Genomic DNA, 23,032 nt, shown 5'->3' on the forward strand with positions numbered 1-23,032 from the left:
ACCTCTCCTTCAATGTGAGCAAGACAAAGGAGCTGATCGTGGACTACAGAAAAAGGAGGTTCGAACAGGCCCCCATTAACATCGACGGGGCTGTAGTGGAGCGGGTCGAGAGTTTCAAGTTCCTTGGTGTCCACATCACCAACAAACTATCATGGTCCAAACCCACCAAGACAGTCGTAAAGAGGGCACCACAACACCTTTTCCCCCTCAGGAGACTGAAAAGATTTGGCATGGGTCCCCAGATCCTCAAAAAGTTATACAGCTGCACCATCGAGAGCATCCTGACTGGTTGCATCACCGCCTTGTATGGTAACTGCTCGGGATCCAACCGTAAGGCACTACAGAGGGTAGTGCGTACGGCCCAGTACATCACTGGGGCCAAGCCTCCTGCCATCCAGGACCTACATATTAGGTGGTGTCAGAGAAAGGCCCAAAAAATTGTAAAAGACTCCAGTCACCCAGGGCTATTTACATTGACACTTCCCCCACCCTTTGTTTTTACACTGCTGCTACTCGCTGTTTATTATCAATGCAGAGCCACTTTACCCCTTCCTACATGTACAAATTACCTCGACTAACCTGTAACCCCACACATTGACTCTGTACTGATACCCCCTGTATATAGCCTCGTTATTGTTATTTATTGTGTTACTTTTTATTTAATTTTTTACTTTAGTTAATTTAGTAAATATTTCTTAACTATTTCTTGAACTCCATTGTTGGTTAAGGCCTTGTAAGTAAGCATTTCCCGTAAAGGTCTACACCTGTTGTATTCGGCGCATGTGACAAATAAGATGATCATTTGATTTGAGACTCGAATCCACAGAGACTTGCACAGTGCTCTACGGTGGTCGTCTTATTTTCGTCCTGGCTCTGTAATACCTTGTTAATGCACAAGGTGCCAGGACTTTGGTGAAGATACTGAAATTCAATATGTTAAGACAGTCCTTCCATGTCCTTACTGCTCAGTGTAGAAGTCAACAAGGTGCTATATGATAAACAGTGAAAGGTGTGAAGACTGTGCAGAAGTAGATATATTTTATGTACCACTCAGTGCAGTATATGATTAAATAAAACAGTGGGTCAGGTCCCATTCATGAGTTTTTAGACAAAAGGGTGGGCAGCCAGAAGGTTTTTCAGGCCACACTGCCTGGTCTTTAAATGCCTGTTAGGTTGACATCCGTGTGTAGGCATATCTGAGAGGAGGGGGGCTCTGCGCAAGTGCTGTGGGGAGATAAGGGAGTTGCGGTTTCAAGCATGGGTGGAGGTTATCGTTTTTGGGCTGTTCATGGGCCTCCATATTTAGGCTGAAAACAAAACGTGCAGGCAGCGCAACCTGGCGTTAACCTCACTGAATTTCTTACTCTCCAAAAAACATACCGGTAATTGATTCAGACCCAGAGAAAAGAGAAACATAGAAAGAAAAAGGAAGAGGAAGATGGACAGAAAAACAAACCCTGCTGATATTTCTTCATATCATTGGTCACCTAAAACGTCACCCTCTTAATCATCATGTGAGCAGCGTTCAGGACGGTGTGCAGTGGCAGAGAGCGGTATGTGGCCGAGGTCCCCAGGTGATAGTGAGTATCTAAACACATGTTCCCAGGGGTAAGGGCTGCTAAATTCATTACCTGTCTCTACATGATCCCCAACCCTAAGCCTCTTCCCAGCTCCCATTCCCATTGGGTTCAGATGGCCCTGCTTGTACAGTGGCTGGCCCAGCTGCTGGCTTGGATAAATTCCAGTATGAGTAGCATTTACTCCCTCCCCTTTCAGTCACATATAAAGACCCCTCTTCATTGGTGGCAGATCATTTGCATTACCAGAGGGCCTCTTTTCATTCTGCTGTGTGCGACATACTTTTAATGAAGCGCACAGTTGAGTAGTGTGTAGACACAGGAATTGAGAATGTATAATTCTTTGTATATCTTCAATATGATCCAATCAAATTGTATTTGCTTACCGGTATATACTGTATAACTACAATGTACAAAGAAAAACAATACTTTCTTATTGTAAAAACTTAGGGTTAGGATTGGTTGGTAATGGACTGTATTTTTACGTTGGTCTACCCAGGTGGTACGTCTATGAGAACACATGAGATGGAGGTACAGTTGAAATTCTATAAATGTTTCCAAAGGTCAAAGACAAGGAAAAGAACTTGCACCAACAAAGAACTGAAATTACAGTGAGGGAAAAAAGTATTTGATCCCCTGCTGATTTTGTAAGTTTGCCCACTGACAAAGACATGATCAGTCTATAATTTTAATGGTAGGTTTATTTGAACAGTGAGAGACAGAATAACAACAGAAAAATCCAGAAAAACACATGTCAAAAACATTATAAATTGATTTGCATTTCAATGAGGGAAATAAGTATTTGACCCCTCTGCAAAACATGACTTAGTACTTGGTGGCAAAACCCTTGTTGGCAATCACAGAGGTCAGACATTTCTTGTAGTTGGCCAGCAGGTTTGCACACATCTCAGGAGGGATTTTGTTCCACTCCTCTTTGCAGATCTTCTCCAAGTCATTAAGGTTTCGAGGCTGACGTTTGGCAACTCGAACCTTCAGCTACCTCCACAGATTTTCTATGGGATTAAGGTCTGGAGACTGGCTAGGCCACTCCAGGACCTTAATGTGCTTCTTCTTGAGCCACTCCTTTGTTGCCTTGGCCATGTGTTTTGGGTCATTGTCATGCTGGAATACCCATCCACGACCCATTTTCAATGCCCTGGCTGAGGGAAGGAGGTTCTCATCCAAGATTTGACGGTACATGGCCCCGTCCATCATCCCTTTGATGCGGTGAAGTTGTCCTGTCCCCTTAGCAGAAAAACACCCCCAAAGCATAATGTTTCCACCTCCATGTTCGACGGTGGGGATGGTGTTCTTGGGGTCATAGGCAGCATTCCTCCTCCTCCAAACACGGCGAGTTGAGTTGATGCCAAAGAGCTCGATTTTGGTCTCATCTGACCACAACACTATCACCCAGTTCTCCTCTGAATCATTCAGATGTTCATTGGCAAACTTCAGACGGCCCTGTATATGTGCTTTCTTGAGCAGGGGGACCTTGCGGGCGCTGCAGGATTTCAGTCCTTCACGGCGTAGTGTGTTACCAATTGTTTTCTTGGTGACTATGGTCCCAGCTGCCTTGAGATCATTGACAAGATCCTCCCGTGTAGTTCTGGGCTGATTCCTCACTGTTCTCATGATCATTGCAACTCCACGAGGTGAGATCTTACATGGAGCCCCAGGCCGAGGGAGATTGACAGTTATTTTGTGTTTCTTCCATTTGCGAATAATCGCACCAACTGTTGTCACCTTCTCACCAAGCTGCTTGGTGATGGTCGTGTAGCCCATTCCAGCCTTGTGTAGGTCTACAATCTTGTCCCTGACATCCTTGGAGAGCTCTTTGGTCTTGGCCATGGTGGAGAGTTTGGAATCTGATTGATTGATTGCTTCTGTGGACAGGTGTCTTTTATACAGGTAACAAACTGAGATTAGGAGCACTCCCTTTAAGAGTGTGCTCCTAATCTCAGCTCATTACCTGTATAAAAGACACCTGGGAGCCAGAAATCTTTCTGATTGAGAGGTGGTCAAATACTTATTTCCCTCATTAAAATGCAAATCAATTTATAACATTTTTTACATGCGTTTTTCTGGATTTTTTTGTTCTGAATGTTATTCTGTCTCTCACTGTTCAAATAAACCTACCATTAAAATTATAGACTGATCATTTCTTTGTCAGTGGGCAAACGTACAAAATCAGCAGGGGATCAAATACTTTTTTCCCTCACTGTAACTGGAATGTTTATCAGACTGCCACACTGATTAGTCACAGATTAATCACATTTCCAAACACTTCCGCCCAAATACGCAAAGAGTCTGGTGGACCAATGCGTCAAACTTGGCCTTTGTTAGCCAATACAGAGAAACTCCCGGCGCATAGGCATTGGCTTAATCGGCTTAATCTACCAACCAATCATCTCCCACAACACCATCCCCCTAACCCTCCCCTGTACACTAGCACATCACAAGCACAGAGCCACTCCTCACAGTCGTGTGATTCGTTAAAAATAAATGATGGCAAATACTTTACTCAGTAGGTCACTCCTATAGAATTCTATGGTCACTCCCACTAAGGCCAACTTTGAGTGGTTGATATACCAAGCTTATATGCACTTTGCGCAATAGCCTCGGGACAAGGTTAGCCACAGATTAATCAATTTCAAGGAAAGAGTGTTGCAGCACGATAGCCCGATCAGGCTCGATAGACCATGTAAAAACTGTTTTGGGTTGGTTGGTCAAGGACTGTATTTTGAGGTTGGCTTGCTGGTGGTTTGGGTGTGGACTACCCTGGAGATTAGTCTATAAGAACACAGGAGATGGAGGTACAGTTGAATTTCTAAAACACATCCGAAGGTGAAAGGTAAGGAAATGAACTTGCACCAACAAGCCTCAGGTGAGCCAATTTCAAGGGAAGGGTGTGGCAATATCAAGGGAAGGGTGTGGCAATATTTTTTTAGTTTTTACAGTTTAGTCATTTAGCAGACGCTCTTATCCAGAGCGACTTACAGTTAGCGAGTGCATACATTTTTTCATACTGGCACCCTGTGGGAATCGAATCCACAACCCTGGCGTTGCAAGCGCCATGCTCTACCAACTGAGCTACAGGAGGCCAATATCAAGGGAAGGGTGTGGCAATATCAAGGGGATGAATACGGCTGAAGTTCCCCCTCTGCTGCAGGAACTGGGTGGGGATTGGGTAATGGGAAAGTCAGTCAAGGGCAACAAGACTATGAACTGAGTGTTCTAATATGCTTACGGCAGTTTCAAATATCAAGAGTTACAAAGAAACCTCAAAACAACAGGAATTGGAGGTTTTGGCCAGCGTGGGATTTGGTTTTCATTTTCTTTAGTGATATGATAAAGTGATATCTTGGAGTTGTGTCATGTCAGACTAGGATCAGACAGGATTATATTGATGATCTAAGAGACTTGTGAGTCAGAGAGGGCTTGTGTCGCTTACAACCCACACAATCTTGACTTTCACTGGCTCCGTATCTGCTTGGGTGGGTCTTTGTTTGCCTTGGCCTCCATCTCAAACAAAAATAAATGAATCATGTCCCTGTCGTTGCTATTCTTCCAATTTCCACCTTTAGTTAATCATCAGCATTTCCTTAATGATTCAAATCAAATGAACAATTCTCTGTTGACATCCTTATTTTCCTACTTCTCTCTCTCCCACTCAATCCCTCTCTCTCTCTCTCTCTCTCTCTCTCTCTCTCTCTCTCTCTCTCTCTCTCTCTCTCTCTCTCTCTCTCTCTCTCTCTCTCTCTCTCTCTCTCTCTCTCTTTTTATTTATTTCACTCTCTTTCCCCCTCTCTCTCCCTCTAACTCTCCTGCTCCCTCTGGCTCTTCCGCTCGCCCTCATCCCTTTCTCTCTCCCCTGTCGCCCCTGTCCCGACCACTCTCTTCTTCTCCAGCTCTTCATCATTGACCACAACCAGGTGGACTGGCGCATCGCCATGACAAGCCGCAGGGTGCTGGGCATCTCCCTGGAACTGCTGGTCTGTGCCATCCACCCTGTGGGCACCTACTGGGAGGTGGGCGTCCCCGCGCCCATCGCCAGGGAGGGGGTAGAGGTCAACTCGTCCAACTCGGCGCCGCTGTGTGTGTCCTCCCGCCACGGGGAGGCGCTGTTGGACACAGAGCTGCTGCTGTCGGTGCTGATGTTCCTCAGGCTGTACCTGGTCCACAGGACGATCCTACTGCACAGCAAGGTGCTGCTCAGTGCCTCCTATAGGAGTATCGGCTCGCTCAACAACATCAACTTCACGTTCCGCTTCGTGCTCAAGGTGCTGATGAACAAGTACCCAGCGCGCACGCTGATGGGTTTCATCTTCTTGTTCTGGCTCATCGCCTCCTGGATGCTCACGCTGTGTGAGAGGTAGGGAGGAGGGGTGCGCACATGCAGGCACACACACACACTCATGCTCACACGCGCACACACACACACACACACACACACACACACACACACACACAACTCATGCATGACTCACACACACTCTCCTGTTTGAGATACACAGGCACAGGCGTCTGTGTGATAAACAGGAAAAGGGGACACACAGTGAGAGAAGAAAACAGTTTGCCAAAATTCTAAATATAACACATTACTACTGCCAGCACAGAAACATGCACACACACACACACACACACACCCCTACACAGTTTATTACAAACAGACTGGGGCAATCAATTGCTCACTCTACTTCAAATATTGATGGTCAATTTGAGTTCCCCATTCGGAAAGTCTAATAACAGATTCAATGTTGATCGTTTTCTGTTGAATTACTCTGACAAATTGCTCTTCATTGTGAGCCAACACATACCATCCTAGGCCTCTGAAGTCTGCTCGTGACCAATGTGAGGTCATTTGTTTAGGCTGAACCTACAATGGGATAGGATTCTTAGATCTCAGTTACATAGAGAAAATCAAACGTGTTAATTTATCAAGCTGCATGTTAAACAAACTGCGACGTTTTGGTTATATGATCTGATGATTGACAGATTGTAAGACTTCTGAGTAACACCTGACAGGTATAATGCATCATAACTTCCCTGTAGTCAATAGAAGACTTGAGATGAACACTGAATTGGAATGGTCTTGAAAAAGATTCTGAGAAAACAACAACTTAGAAAAGTCAACCCATTTTTGAGGCAGTTTCACCATCTGTCCAGACAATTCAACTTCCATGTTCTCTTTCCTGGAATTGAAACAGAAACAGGACCTTCCCTGACCCCACAGCCACTGATAGATAAATAGATAATCACAGTCTAACTGTTACTAGAACGCTTGGATCTTTGGGTGCCCATAAAGATTCTAAATCTCAAACCAGATTTGCCAACTTAATATATCTCTGGTTTTGTCTTACCCATTGGTCTGATCTTGTTATTAATGCAATATGTCTATATAATATCTATAAAATCTATGAATATCTTCATGTAAGACATATGTATCTATGTATGTAGTGAGTGACCCCAGGGTGTGTTGCCCTCTACAGGCAGACACAGGAGGAGACTGGTCGTATGGACACGGCTCTCTGGCTCATTGCCATCACCTTCCTCACCGTAGGATACGGGGACGTGTCCCCCAAAACCAGCTGTGGCAAAGTGGTGTGCCTCTTCACCGGAGTCATGGTAACTATATGGGGTGGGGGGAATGGAGGGATAGGGGAAATAACGTTTCTAGCCTGAGTGTCAAAGCATGATAAAGCCTGTATGTTAAAGGTTACAATGGATTTTTAAAGCAGACCATTACTGTAAAGTAGGCAGGCTAAATAACATACTGTGCATGTACTGTACATGGCTTCATGTCTCTGCAGGTGTACAGATGTATGATCTAAATTTGAGCCAGTTTGCTACAGCAGGGAAATAATCCTGCAGCAACAGGAAATGTGAATTATGGACAATGGACTATAATTAATTAATATTTTTGTAGGGTTGATACTGCGATGGGTGATTTGAAGGAGTCAGGCGCAGGAGGATAAATCACAGAATACAGAGTTTATTCCGGAATACAGAGTTACGCAGGATAGTGTCAAACAGTCCAGTGCGCAAAACAGGCCCACTGGAACAAAACAGGCACACAGGGAAAATATACCCCGGCAATACAAAATACGCGTAGCTCAACCGAGCTACTCACTCCTCACATAAACAATCACCCACAAGGACAAGGGGGCAGAGGGAACACTTATACATGTACTAATGAGGGGAATTGAACCAGGTGTGTGTAATAGACAAGACAAAACAAATGGAATGATGAGATGTGATGCGGCAGTGGCTAAAAGGCTGGTGACGACGAACGCCGAAGCCTGCCCGAACAAGGAGAGGAGGCAGCTTCGGAGGAAGTCGTGACAGTACCCCCCCCCTTGATGCGCAGCTTCAGCAGTGCGCCGACTCTGGCCTCTGGGACGGCCAGGAGGACGCGGAGCGGAGCGAGCCGGATGGTGACAGTGGAAATCCCGCAACAGGGAGGGATCGAGGATATCCCTCACCGGGACCCAGCACCGTTCCTCCGGACCGTACCCCTCCCACTCCACGAGGTACTGAAGGCCCCCCAAACAACGCCTCGAATCCAGGATGGAACGGACAGAGTACGCCGGAGCCCCCTCGATGTCCAGAGGAGGTGGAGGGACCCCCCGCACCTCAGACTCCTGGAGCGGACCAGCCACCACCGGCCTGAGGAGAGACACATGAAACATTGATCCTCCTCAGGACTTTGAACGGCCCCACAAACCGCAGGCTCAGCTTCCGGCAGGGCAGGCGGAGGGGCAGATTATGGGTCGAGAGCCAGACCCGACCACCCGGTACACTGCGTCTGTAATGGGTCCGCGGTCAAACGACCACCCCTCATCACTGTCAAACGCTCCCTAAAACACTTTAGCGAGCAGGCCTTTCTAATTGACCTGGCCCAGGTATCCTGGATGGATATTGACCTCATTCCATCAGTAGAGGATGCCTGGTTGTTCTTTAAAAGTGCTTTCCTCTCAATCTTAAATAAGCATGCCCCATTCAAAAAACAGAACTAAGAACAGATATAGCCCCTGGTTCTCCTCAGACTTGACTGCCCTTGACCAGCACAAAAACATCCTGTGGCGTACTGCATTAGCATCGAACAGCCTCCGCGATATGCCTACTTTTCAGGGAAGTCAGGAACCAATATACACAATCAGTTAGGAAAGCAAAGGCTAGCTTTTTCAAACAGAAATGTGCATCCTGTAGCACTAACTCCAAAAAGTTGTGGGACACTGTAAAGTCCATGGAGAATAAGAGCACCTCCTCCCAACTGCCCACTGCACTGAGGCTAGGAAACACTGTCACCACCGATAAATCTACAATAATCAAGAATTTCAACAAGCATTTTGCTGTGGCTGGCCATGCTTTCCACCTGGCTACCAGTACCCCGGCCACCAGCTCTGCATCCGCCGCTGCAACTTGCCCATGCCCCCCCGCTTCTCCTTCACAAAAATTCAGACAGCTGATGTTCTGAAAGAGCTGAAAAATCTGGACCCCTACAAATCAGCTGGGCTAGACAATCTGGACCCTTTCTTTCTCAAATTTGCCGCCGAAATTGTCGCAACCCCTATTGCTAGCCTGTTCAACCTCTCTTTCATAACGTCTGAGATCCCCAGAGATTGGAAAGCTGCCGCGGTCATCCCCCTCTTCAAAGGGGGTGACACTCTAGATCCAAACTGTTACAGACCTATATCCATCCTGCCCTGCCCTTCGAAAGTATTTGAAAGCCAAGTTAACAAACAGATCACCGACCATTTCGAATCCCACCGTACCTTCTCCGCTATGCAATCCGGTTTCCCAGCTGGTCATGGGTGCACCTCAGCCACGCTCAAGGTCCTAAACGATATAATAACCGCGATCGATAAAAGACAGTACTGCGCAGCCGTCTTCATCAACCTGGCCAAGGCTTTCGACTCTGTCAACCACCGCATTCTTATTGGCAGACTAAATAGCCTTGGTTTCTCAAATGACTGCCTCGCCTGGTTCACCAACTAATCAAATCAAATCAAATCAAATCAAATTTTATTGGTCACATGCGCCGAATACAACAAGTGCAGACATTACAGTGAAATGCTTACTTACAGCCCTTAACCAACAGTGCGTTTATTTTAAACAAAAAAAGTAAGAATAAAACAACAACAAAAAAAAAAGTGTTGAGAAAAACAAAGAGCAGAAGTAAAATAAAGTGACAGTAGGGAGGCTATATATACAGGGGGGTAACGGTGCAGAGTCAATGTGCGGGGGCACCGGCTAGTTGAGGTAGTTGAGGTAATATGTACATGTGGGTAGAGTTAAAGTGACTATGCATAAATACTTAACAGAGTAGCAGCAGCGTAAAAAGGATGGGGTGGGGGGGGCAGTGCAAATAGTCCGGGTAGCCATGATTAGCTGTTCAGGAGTCTTATGGCTTGTGGGTAGAAGCTGTTGAGAAGTCTTTTGGACCTAGACTTGGCACTCCGGTACCGCTTGCCGTGCGGTAGCAGAGAGAACAGTCTATGACTAGGGTGGCTGGAGTCTTTGACAATTTTGAGGGCCTTCCTCTGACACCGCCTGGTATAGAGGTCTTGGATGGCAGGGAGCTTTGCCCCAGTGATGTACTGGGCCGTACGCACTACCCTCTGTAGTGCCTTGCGGTCAGAGGCCAAGCAGTTGCCATACCAGGCGGTGATGCAACCAGTCAGGATGCTCTCGATGGTGCAGCTGTAGAATTTTTTGAGGATCTGAGGACCCATGCCAAATCTTTTTAGTCTCCTGAGGGGGAATAGGCTTTGTCGTGCCCTCTTCACGACTGTCTTGGTGTGCTTGGACCATGATAGTTCGTTGGTGATGTGGACACCAAGGAACTTGAAGCTCTCAACCTGTTCCACTACAGCCCCGTCGATGAGAATGGGGGCGTGCTCAGTCCTCTTTTTTTTCCTGTAGTCCACAATCATCTCCTTTGTCTTGGTCACGTTGAGGGAGAGGTTGTTGTCCTGGCACCACACGGCCAGATCTCTGACCTCCTCCCTATAGGCTGTCTCATCGTTGTCGGTGATCAGGCCTACCACTGTTGTGTCGTCGGCAAACTTAATGATGGTGTTGGAGTCGTGCCTGGCCATGCAGTCATGGGTGAACAGAGAGTACAGGAGGGGACTGAGCACGCACCCCTGAGGGGCCCCCGTGTTGAGGATCAGTGTGGCAGATGTGTTGTTACCTACCCTTACCACCTGGGGGGCGGCCCGTCAGGAAGTCCAGGATCCAGTTGCAGAGGGAGGTGTTTAGTCCCAGGATCCTTAGCTTAGTGATGAGCTTAGAGGGCACTATGGTGTTGAATGCTGAGCTGTAGTCAATGAATAGCATTCTCACGTAGGTGTTCCTCTTGTCCAGGTGGGAAAGGGCAGTGTGGAGTGCGATAGAGATTGCATCATCTGTGGATCTGTTGGGGCGGTATGCAAATTGGAGTGGGTCTAGGGTTTCTGGGATTATGCTGTTGATGTGAGCCATGACCAGTCTTTCAAAGCACTTCATGGCTACAGACGTCAGTGCCACGGGTCGGTAGTCATTTAGGCAGGTTATCTTAGAGTTCTTGGGCACGGGGACTATGGTGGTCTGCTTGAAACATGTTGGTATTACAGACTCGGTCAGGGACATGTTGAAAATGTCAGTGAAGACACTTGCCAGTTGGTCAGCACATGCTCGGAGTACACGCCCTGGTAATCCGTCTAACTACTTCTCAGATAGAGTTCAATGTGTCAAATCGGAGGGCCTGTTGTCTGGACCTCTGGCAGTCTCTATGGGGGTGCCACAGGGTTCAATTCTCGGGCCGACTCTATTCTCTGTGTATATCAATGATGTTGCTCTTGCTGCTGGTGACGCTCAGATCCACCTCTATGCGGACGACACCATTTTGTATACATCTGGCCCTTCATTGGACACTGTGTTAACAAACCTCCAAACGAGCTTCAACACCATACAACACTCTTTCAGTAGCCTCCAACTGCGCTTAAACACTAGTAAAACTAAATGCATGCTCTTCAACCGAACGCTGCTTGCACCTGCCCACCCGACTAGAATCACTACTCTCGGCGGGTCTGACCTAGAGTATGTGGACAACTACAAATACCAAGGTGTCTGGTTAGACTGTAAACTCTCCTTCCAGACTCACATTAAGCATCTCCAATCAAAAGTTAGATCTAGAATCGGATTCCTATTTCGCAACAAAGCCTCCTTCACTCATGCTGCCAAACATGCCCTCGTAAAACGGACTATCCTACCGATCCTTGACTTCGGCGATGTCATTTACAAAATAGCCTCCAACACTCTACTCAGCAAATTGGATGTAGTCTATCACAGTGCCATCCGTTTTGTCAACAAAGCCCCATATACTACCCACCATTGTGACCTGTACGCTCTTGTTGGCTGGCCCTCACTACATATTCGTCGCCAAACCCACTGGCTCCAGGTCATCTATAAATCACTGCTAGGCAAATCCCCGCCTTATCTTAGCTCACTGGTCACCATAGAAACACCCACCCGTAGTATGCGCTCTAGAAGTTATATCTCACTGGTCATCCCCAAAGCCAACACCTCCTTTGAACGCCATTCCTTCCAGTTCTATGCTGCCAATGACTGGAACGAACTGCAAAAATCTCTGAAGCTGGAGACTCTTATCTCCCTCACTAACTTTAAGCATCAGTTGTCAGAGCAGCTTACCGATCTTTGGATCTGTACACAGCCATTCTGAAATTAGCCCAACTACCTCATCCCCATATTGTTATTTATTTTGCCAATTTGCACCCCAGTATCTCTATTTGCACATCATCTTTTGCACATCTATCATTCCAGTGTTAATACGAAATTGTAACTATTTTGCACTATGGCCTATTTATTGCCTTACCTCCATAACTTACTACATTCGCACACACTGTATATTTTCTGTTGTATTTTTGACTTTATGTTTTGTTTACCCCATATGTAACTCTGTGTTGTTGTTTTTATCGCACTGCATTGCTTTATCTTGGCCAGGTCGCAGTTGTAAATGAGGACCTGTTCTCAACTGGCTTACCTGGTTAAATAAAGGTTAAAAAAAAAAAGAAATACAAAAAAGACCGGGGCCATCAGTTTGTCCACTGCCACATGCATCTTCTTCAGGTTTCTGGGACAGAACTCATCTCAACTAGTTTTCTTCTGCAGGAACACTGGAGAACAGAAGAATAACAATACATTTAGAGACCACTAAGCCGTCTAAAGTGTGTGTGTTTGTGTGTGTGTGTGTGTGTCTGTGTGTGTTGTGTTGGTTTTATGGGTCATTAACTATTTGTCAACACTGAACTGAGTCTATTTTGTTTGGATGCTACGGTCCAGCAAAACAATCTTGGCACTCCACCCCTTTGGTAAAAGATTAGGCCACTATGTAAAATCTACTTTAGACATCAATCAAATGGATACACTCACTGACAAGTCATCTAATAGTAAAGTTTGAATTTAGAATAGAGAAAAGCATACAACATAGTCTCACTCTCATAAAAGCTCTTGTGACCAAAATAACTGGACGGTGGTCATCTGACAAACAGTGAAACATTTATTTGACACGGAATTCTGAAGAAGAAGGAACCTCCATCATGTGAAGTCAAATCACAACTAAGAAACACCGGAAAAGTTAACAAAAAACTGCTTGAATTTGACAACAAAAAAAAATCTGAATGACAGCTCCTTCTCCATTATAGCACTTAGAAACGTTGACGTCCTCTGCCTGCTTCCCCATGTCTACTTTCATTGTTGTTCATCCATGTTGTTTGACAATATGTCTCCTAGCCTTCCTGTTAATAACAAGTGGAGTGAGGTGTGGGGTTGCCTGACCTTTTTCACGGGAGATCCTAACAAATAGGAAACTAGGAAGCTGAGACGTGTGAATGTGTGAGTCATTATCAGGCAGCAGGACTTCATAATACTATGTGTGTGTGTCCGTGTGCGTGTGTGTGTGTGTGTGTGTGTGTGTGTGTGTGTGTGTGTGTGTGTGTGTGTGTGTGTGTGTGTGTGTGTGTGTGTGTGTGTGTGTGTGTGTGTGGGAGAGAGAGGTGGAGGGGTTACATTTCCCACAGGGGGGACGTGTGTGCCCAGTAGATCAGTAGATCAGACGGTCACAGACAAGAGCAGGCACGTACTGCAGCCCAGCTGGACACTGAGGTGGAGATGGCTCTGTGCGTAATGCCTGCTCTATATCCGTGTCCATCGCCCATACTACCGGCGCCACAATGCAGGAGGCTGGGAGTATGGGGGTGTTGTCTCTGGGCCTCTCCTCTGTGTCGTACAGCCGTGACAGTGTGTCTGCCTTCACGTTCTTCGTACCCGGGATGTGTGATAGAGTGAAATCAAACCTGGCCCACCTGGCCTGGCGAGGGTTCAGCCTCCTCGCTGCCCGGATGTACTCCAGGTTACGGTGGTCCGTCCAGACGAGGAAAGGGTGTTTTGCCCCTTCGAGCAAGTGCCTCCATACGGTCAGGGCTTGGACAACAGCCAACAGCTCCCGATCACCAACGTCGTAGTTCTGCTCCGCCGGGCTGAGCTTCTTGGAGAAGAAGGCACAGGGGCGGAGCTTAGGTGGCGTGCCCGAGCGTTGAGATAGGACAGCGCCTATCCCTACCTCGGACGCATCCACCTCCACTACGAACGGTAGTGATGGATCGGGTGGGCCAGTACATACATTGTGCGGTGAAATGTCCTCTCGTGCCACCAGAGTGACACTAGTGCTGTCGTCCTCGGCTCTCTCCGATCGCCGCTCCACCCAGCTCCATCAGCTCGTGATCCGAGTCGGGTGGGGTTGGAACGGGCAGACCCCCTCCAGGACGTCCTCTGGCCGCCAGCAGGTTGTCCAAGCGGATGGCCATGTCCACCAGTTGAGTGAAGGACAACATGGTGTCCCGGCAGGCTAGCTCCCGTCGGACGTCCTCCCACAGATGGCACCGGAAGTGGTCGATGAGGGCCCGCTCGTTCCACCCGGACCCAGCTGCTAGAGTCCGGAACTCCAGGGCGAAGTCCTGCGCGGTCCTCTTCCCCTGCGTCAGGTGGACCAGCCGCTCGCCCGCCTCTCGACCCTCGGGCGGGTGATCGGAGACAGCCCGAAAGAGGCCAGCAAACTCCCCGTAGTTGTCCAACGCGGCTCCTCCTTCATTCCAGACCGCGTTGGCCCACTCCAGGGCTTTCCCCGAGAGGCAGGAGACGAGGGCGGACACCTTCTCCCGCTCCGATGGGGCCAGGCTGATGCTGGAATAATAGAGCTCCAGTTGGAGGAGGAATCCTTGGCAGAGAGCAGCTGTCCCGTTGAAATCCCTAGGTTGGGATATATGGATCCCTCTGGGTGCTGGGGTGTGGGTGGCTGGATTCGGTCTCCCAGCTGGTCTCGACAGATCGGGTCCTCTCCTCTCCAGGCGTTGGACGACCTGGAGAACCCGTTCCATCGCTTCTCCCACGCTGGCTAGCATCGTCGAATGCTCCTGGACCCGTGCCACGACTCCAGGCATGTGCTCCTCTCCCGCTGACTCCATAGTTGGTGGGTGATTCTGTGATGGGTGATTTGAAGGAGTCAGGCACAGGAGGGTAAATCACAGAATACAGAGTTTATTCCGGAATACAGAGTTACGCAGGATAGCGTCAAACAGTCCAGTGTGCAAAACAGGCGCACTGGAACAAAACAGGCACACAGGGAAAATATACCGCAGCAATACAAAATACACGTAGCTCAACCGAGCTACTCACTCCTCACATAAACAATCACCCACAAGGACAAGGGGGCAGAGGGAAGACTTATACACGTACTAATGAGGGGATATGAACCAGGTGTGTGTAATAGACAAGACAAGACAAATGGAATGATGAGATGTGATGCGGCAGTGGCTAGAAGGCCGAAGCCTGCCCGAACAAGGAGAGGAGGCAGCTTCGGAGGAAGTCGTGACAGATACATTTTTCGGAAGGGAAAATCATGTCTGTAATTTCAAGGTGGAAATTACAAACTTCAGAAGCCTTTTTAAACCTCAAATACACTAGGTTTTACATTTCCTGCATTACAGGAAAGTTATCCTGCAACAGGGTGATCAAATTAAGAAGAATAGAGGGAAACTGAAACAGTAGTCAGGGCTTTTGAGTTGGTTGTTGTGTAAGTGCCCATTAAGAAATACAGTGGTGCTTGGTGCCACCCAGTCCCAATAATGACTTTGATGCAGGCGGCTAGTTGCTGGGTACATACAGAGAGCATGCCATGTACAACAGTACTGTTGCTACTGACTCATTGTTTGCCTGTCGCTACTCCCATCGATTTCTCTTGTCTTGGCTTCTTTCTGTATTCTTTTCCATGATGGCATTCTTACAATGTCCTACACTATAGCATGTGCCCCCTGTGTGTTGCCAGTGCATGCTTTGATGTCTTAAAGTACAGTAGCTGTAGTTTCCATATTGAAGCTATTCTATTCTATTCTGAAAATGAATTTAACACTACTGTACCACTGTAATATTCTTTATTTTGCATTGTTTTCCCCACTATCAGTCTGTATATGACATGTTCAAGGGAGAATGCCTGATGATGTCTTGGTTGTTTATACACCTCTGAGATAAGGGGTGTTGAGTAATGGGTCAGAGAAATGATTCTCTGGTACCAGGCACTCTCTCACCCCACATGCACATGCATGCGCACACACACACGACTCATGCACAACTCTCTCTTTCTCTCACACTTACACACACACACACACACACACACACACACACACACACACTGGAGTAGTTGTCTGATGCTGAGAGCTGGCTTTGGCCCCACACACATTGCTTTTATGGAGATGTCTTGGCACTGAGCAGAGGTGGGGAGATGTGAAAGGTTATAGTGGGTTCACTGGTTTTATGGGTGAACTCAAAGAGTATAGGCACTGATAATATTGAACTTTATTTTTATAGCACGTTTCATACAGAATGCAGCCCCAATGTGCTCTACATGATAACATATGACCTTTCTCTTGTCGAACGACGAAAGCGGTGTGGTTATTGACGCATGTATTGTTATGTCTGTGACGCAAATGCTTTGGTTACACCCATTGTAAGAAAGGTACACGCAGAAGAAAAAAAGCTAATTTCAAGCACTGTAAGCTTATTTGAAATTTGTGAAAGTGCTGCGACTCTTATGTTCAAGCAGTCTGGGTGCCATGGAAATGACATTAAATAATACACTTCAGGTGTTGTTCTGTCATAGAAAAGAAAAAAGAAGTTTCAATATGATATATTGTCAAATTCAACTGCCATTGTTTACAAAACAATGGACCCTCACCAGGAAGAATGTAGGCCAATATGTCAGTTAAGTAGGTTGATGCTGAGTACAAAGATTAGAATGAGAGGCAGTAAGGGGTCAGTTGAGTTTTGCTAGGTTTTAACAATGGAAGAACATGTGAGAAGGAGATGGAGAGAGATGGAGAGGAAATGAGAGTGAGAGGTGGGAGGTTGGAGGGAGTGGAAGATGGAGAGTAAGAGGGAGAGGGAGAGTGAAAAGGAGAGTAGAGAGAGTGAAGGAGAGTGCGATGCAGAGTGAGATGCAGTGGTAGAGGGAGAGGGAGAGTGAGACAGGGAGAGGGAGAGGTAGAGGTAGAGGGAAAGGGAAAGGGAAAGGGAGTATGTAAAATGTAAAAATGTAAATGTATTGGATATTACAATACACACGCAATAACACATTGAAGTTGAAATTCATGACAATATGTACATTCAGGAGACTCAAAGTTTTGTTTTGTTAATATGCATGGGTATGGAATGGGTGACTTTTTATATCTCTCAGTCCTGGCAGTTGGAATAGAGAGCAGGTGGATTTGCCTGACACTTGTCCTCAGCAGGCAGGTAACCAGTCTCTGAAGGGGGACTTGAACTGGGAGAAAGCAAAGTCCAGGCACAGTTTCTCTCTTCTCTCATGAAGTGAGGGCAGTGATAGTGACGTCAGAGCATTGTTGTATCCAGGATCAGGATATGCCGTGCCAGGGATGATTCTGCAAACTCGCTTCTGTATGGGCTCGAGTTGTTCAGAGAGGGCTTGAGTCAAGGAGCTGTGCTAAGCTCTTGCGATATACTCTAGGCAGGGTTGAACATAGCCTGTGTAGATGGCTACCAGGTCCATTTGTGGCACGTTATATATTTTAAGTTGACATAGGAAGAACAACTTTTTGCTTCCCTTGCGAATCATTGAATCGATTTGTTCGTCCCACTGCAGATTGTTTTGCAATATGACTCCAAGGACTTTCACACTCACAGACTTGCAGGTTTTTCCCATATATCATAAGGGGACATGCAGGGGGCAGGTTCCTCATACATGTTACCAACAGGATCTTGCATTTTGAAGGGTTTAAGGCCATATGACTAGTAGAGGGAGAGAGAGAGGGAGAGGGAGGTATCTGGGTGTTTTCTGCCTGTTGGGCTGTAAGGACTTGGCTCTCTGCCTCACCTCAGCTCTGTCCGTTTCCGATCCGAGCAGATAAGCGGTGGCGAGTCACAAGACCGGCAGAGGGGCGCGAACCAGGCCGAGACACCTCCCTGACACAGTGGAAAATAATCCTTCACGCCTCTTTCTCTCCCTCTCCCCTTGTTTTTATAAGCTTTCCCCTTTTTTAAGGGAAAACTTTCCACCATTTCCATTTGTAGGTGGTTTATAGCCTTTGGCACCACTGGAACAGGAGGGCGTTTCCTACTCCCGACAGGGCAGCTCTCTAGGACAATGAGTGAAGCAGTACTCACACCTGTAGCACTCGGCTGTCAAGGACCCCTACGCTCAGCACCTCTATCCTGGGCTAACCTGCCTCTCTGGTAGTGCCCCAGCTGTGTTGGGGAGGTGAGCAGAGCAGAGTGCTCGCCACACATCCTATCAGTGGGGTGTGGATGGATCCCTGTGAAGGATGTTGTGCCTCTCAGAATTCCCAGATTACGCTGGGGAAGATTCACACGGAATCTTTGTTTCCAGTCATGCCCATGCCAGTACCAGTGAGTGGGCTGGTTGATGTTAGGAAGCCAGCAGAGTATTTTGGGAGCTCTTAGGAAGGGACAGGGGACTAGTTTTGTGATTCATCCATCCGAATGGCTCTTAGCATCATCTCTGTGTCCAGACTGTGACCTGTGTTTCATTGTGAGCCTTGGCGTGCATGCTAATATGATTGTTCTTAACTTATCAGACTTTGCTCTCTCTCTCTCTTTTACTAATGCAAACAAGGGAAGGAAAAAAAGGTAAAAATCGGTCTTCATTTTCAAACCAGTCTAATCTTGAAATGATATGATTACACTATGTCTCTAAAAGTATGAAAATGTATGCACTCACTAACTGTAAGTCGCTCTGGATAAGAGCGTCTGCCAAATGACTAAATGTAAAACCATGTACTGTATTTCCACAGTAATTACACTGGCAGGTACAATGCAATTACAGTGTAGGTAGATACACATTGGTACAACTGTGAGCTTTGTGTATTTACAGTACATATTGATATAAAATTGCACTCAATGGTAAATTAACTATGTTAAATCTCCCCCATAGGTCAGAAGTGTAGTCTAAGATTACGCAGTAAGAATTTCTGTGTTGAAACTATTGTACCACACTGAAATATAGTCACTTTTAGTGTGCAAGTCACTCTGATTCACTCTGTGGTGTTCCTGAGCATTCGTCAGCATTTTGTTGTTCCCTATCCAGCAATAGCACAATGCTATTCTCAGAGTAAACCCATACTATTATATCAGTGCCACAATGGCATATGATTAACCATTTCACTCTCACATAAGCATAAGGTCAATTCAGTGTAACTAGTATTATTTGGCGAAATAGGCAAAATAGGCCCACCATATTTGTTCAAATTATAACAAGTCACAACTATTTCATAACCTCTTGAAAAGGAATGACGATGTCTATCTTGAAGTTGGCCAAACAGACCGGAGGTTATAGGGCAAATTTTGAATGTTGACATGATCATTTTGTGATTTCCGACTCTGACTCCCGCTCTTACGAGTCACAAGGGGACAGGAGGAGGATGACAAATGGCGGTGGTGGTAACCATGGTGACGGTGGTGTGGCTGTCTGTGTGTTTGTCCTCAGGGTGTGGCCTGTACCGCCATGCTGGTGGCCGTCATGACCAAGAAGCTGGCGCTGAACAAAGGAGAGAAACACGTGCACTTCTTCATGATGGACATCCAGATCTCCAAACGGGTGAGAGGAGAACGACTGTACCAATCACTCAGAGTTAGAGACCAGAGTTTTTCCAGATCCCATGTGTCCACCTAGTCAGGAAAACTCTGGGCCCTAGTTATAACCTTTACAAGGGCTGGGAGTTTTTCCTGGTCACATGGTCAGTAAAAATACCTGGCTCTATAATGACAATAATGAGTGAACATGTTGTGGGTGTCTCAGTTCAAGGAGTCATTTATCCCCATTTTCCAATAACTGAATGATAAGAAAAACATATTGTGAAGATCCAAACCACTGTCCTACATTGATAACCGGTAACAGCCAGCTCCCTTCAAAGGTTCCCTTGGTCTCACAAGAAAAACAAAACCCATGACACAACGGATGAGGCCTTCTGGGTGGATGCAGCGATATTTTCCGTGTCGCACGCGTGTTATGGTTTTGGAGTCTTTTTATAATATTATTTTTTCCTTAAATAGGGCATTCCAGAGGACAGGATAGTGTGGGAAAAAGACTGGGGGGGGGCTGGAGGGCTTGGGAGGTGGGGCCCGCCAATCTCTTAATAGCCTCCAAAAGGCGTCAAAAGGAGGAAACAATCGTGTCCCTGTCAGGAAAGGGACTTGTGTCAGTCCAGGACGAGGCGCTCGGACTGACGGGAAACTGGATAAGATGATGTGTGTGTCGTGTGTGTGTATATACACTCACTGCCGTAACTGAGGACACAGTGAGCGAATGTGTGTTGGTGAGGGGTTACTTCATGTTGAAGCCTCGGACAGGATCCATCTGTTTGCTTATCGCACGGAAGGAGAATCAACAACCTGAAAATAAACGAACGCAACGGAAGATGCTAGCATGTTTCCCTATCCATTTTCCATATACATAATTCTCTAATATGTAAGTAGTGTATGGCAGGATTCTTTGAAATCCACTGACCTGACTGAGCATTAGCTGAGCACTAGGTTGGCAGTGTAGGTGTAGGCTACAACTGGCTGCAGGCTGCAGTGTGTTGTCAGCGTGAGGATGCGAGGTTGTAGGTCTGAGTCTGCTGAGGATACAACCACTTCCTCCCTGGCACTGAACACATCCTCTCACTGGGTGCATTCTTACGTCTGTTTGTAGTTGTTTGGTGTGTGTGTGCATCCCCGCGGAGCTGTCCGTCGTTGCCCTGATTTATGCTGACAGGAAGAATAAGAGAAGACATCTGGCCACGGCCCCTGACGGCCCCTAATAATAACCCCACACACAGGACAACACAAGACAGGGCCCGGCTGGAGTAACATCACCAGGCTCAGATAGCAGGGCAGTTACGGTGTCCTCATCAGGAAGGACAGCAGACACTAATAGAATCAAAGAGAAAAAAGAGGATTGTGTTTCCGTAACCAACATATGGCCCACTGATGCCTATTCGCATCCTCAAATATTATTCCCTATATGATGAGTACGTGTCCATCCGTTTATGTTTTTAGCAAACACCACCGTGTAGCAAACAGTGTACAGCCCACCCCGCCTGACCCAGTTCTGCACTAGGCAAAATTGTTTTCATCAACGTTAACCATGGGCTACCTCTCACTTCATAACAACAGTTTAATCAGCAAATAAACATGCTCCCAAGTTAGTGCTGTAATTCTTTATAACTTAATCCTGCAATAAACATGAGTGTTAGCTTAATGCATCACAGTTCCAAATACTCTTATCTCCAGCTGGGACAGTCCTTCTGTACAAAGGAGTGTGTCACACACTTACACATTAGGGCTGCACCTTTGATTGACTGGGTCTTGATGTTGGCGCCTCTGTCTGTCCCAGATACGCCATGCTGCTGCCAATGTGCTGAGGGAGTGCTGGCTGCTGCACCGCACCAACCTGACCAAGGGCAACAGTGGAGAGCACCGGAGACACCAGAGGTGCCTACTGGAGGCCATCAGAGTGTAAGTCCTCATCACAGTATGATTCTTTCCAGTCTAACCTTTGTGTTTCAGATGGGAGTGGGCCATCAGTTTGTCCACTGCTATTTGCATCTTCTTCAGGTTTCTGGGACAGAACTCATCTCAACTAGTTTTCTTCTGCAGGAACACTGGAGAACAGAAGAATAACAATACATTTAGAGACCACTAAGCCGTCTAAAGTGTGTGTGTGTGTGCATGTCTCTCTCTGTGTGTGTGTGTGTCTGTGTGTGTTGTGCTGGTTTTATGGGTCATTAACTATTCGTCAACACTGAACTGAGCCTATTTTGTTTGGATGCTACGGTCCAGCAAAACAATCTTGGCACTCCACCCCTTTGGTAAAAGACTAGGCCACTATGTAAAATCTACTTTAGACATCAATCAAATGGATACGCTCACTGACAAGTAAAGTTTAAATTTAGAATAGAGAAAAGCATACAACATAGTCTCACTCTCACAAAAGCTCTCGTCACCAAAATAACTGGACGGTGGTCATCTGACAAACAGTGAAACATTTATTTGACACGGAATTCAGACGAAGAAGGAACCTCCATCATGTGAAGTCAAATCACAACTAAGAAACACCGGAAAAGTTAACAAAAAACTGCTTGAATTTGACAAAAAAAATATTCTGAATGACAGCTCCTTCGCGATAATAGCACTTAGAAACTTTGACGTCCTCTGCCTGCTTCCCCATGTCTACTTTCATTGTTGTTCATCCATGTTGTTTGACAATATGTCTCCTAGCCTTCCTGTTAATAACAAGTGGAGTGAGGTGTGGGGTTGCCTGACCTCTTTCACGGGAGATCCTAACAAATAGGAAACTAGGAAGCTGAGACGTGTGAATGTGTGAGTCATTATCAGGCAGCAGGACTTCATAATACTGTGTGTGTGTGTGAGTCTGTGTGTGTGTGTGTGTGGGAAAGAGAGAGTATGCCTGTAAGGGTGGAGGGGTTACATTTCCTGTTGTACAGTTAGCAGACCCACTATAAATATATGGTGGAAAGAAAGCATGAGGAGGCACTTCCAGCACCTTGGAATGGAGACAGAGCCAAACAGTTAAGAGACTATTTAGAGACTAATTTTGTTTTGACTTTTTCAGGCTTTTATGCATCGGTTCTTTGGCTCTTGCATCCCCACTAGGACAATTTAGTGCACATGAGTGCTTGATGGAAGTTCCCTGCAATATTGGTTTCCGTTTTTATTTTTCTGGGGCAGTTCTGGTTTCATCTAAATTTAGTTTTTTTCCCCAACACTAAACGTCAAGAACGTTGGAGCAACAGACATTGCTCCAACCTTTCCATTCCGAACACACAGCATGGCTCATGGATGCTGATTTATTGACTGTATCT

General features: G+C 46.5%; 1 protein-coding gene across 1 annotated transcript in view; it reads left to right on the plus strand.

Moving 5' to 3' along the window:
• Positions 1-23,032, plus strand: part of LOC121542811 (intermediate conductance calcium-activated potassium channel protein 4) — a 58,249-nt gene that overhangs the window by 21,909 nt on the left and 13,308 nt on the right. The window contains exons 3-6 of the mRNA XM_041852366.2: positions 5,486-5,949; positions 7,067-7,202; positions 19,654-19,764; positions 21,544-21,665. Coding sequence (XP_041708300.1) covers positions 5,486-5,949; positions 7,067-7,202; positions 19,654-19,764; positions 21,544-21,665 — 833 coding nt within the window. The remainder of the gene's footprint in view (positions 1-5,485; positions 5,950-7,066; positions 7,203-19,653; positions 19,765-21,543; positions 21,666-23,032) is intronic.

Source organism: Coregonus clupeaformis, unplaced genomic scaffold (genome assembly GCF_020615455.1).
Source record: "Coregonus clupeaformis isolate EN_2021a unplaced genomic scaffold, ASM2061545v1 scaf0033, whole genome shotgun sequence".
Classification (NCBI taxonomy): Eukaryota; Metazoa; Chordata; class Actinopteri; order Salmoniformes; family Salmonidae; genus Coregonus; species Coregonus clupeaformis.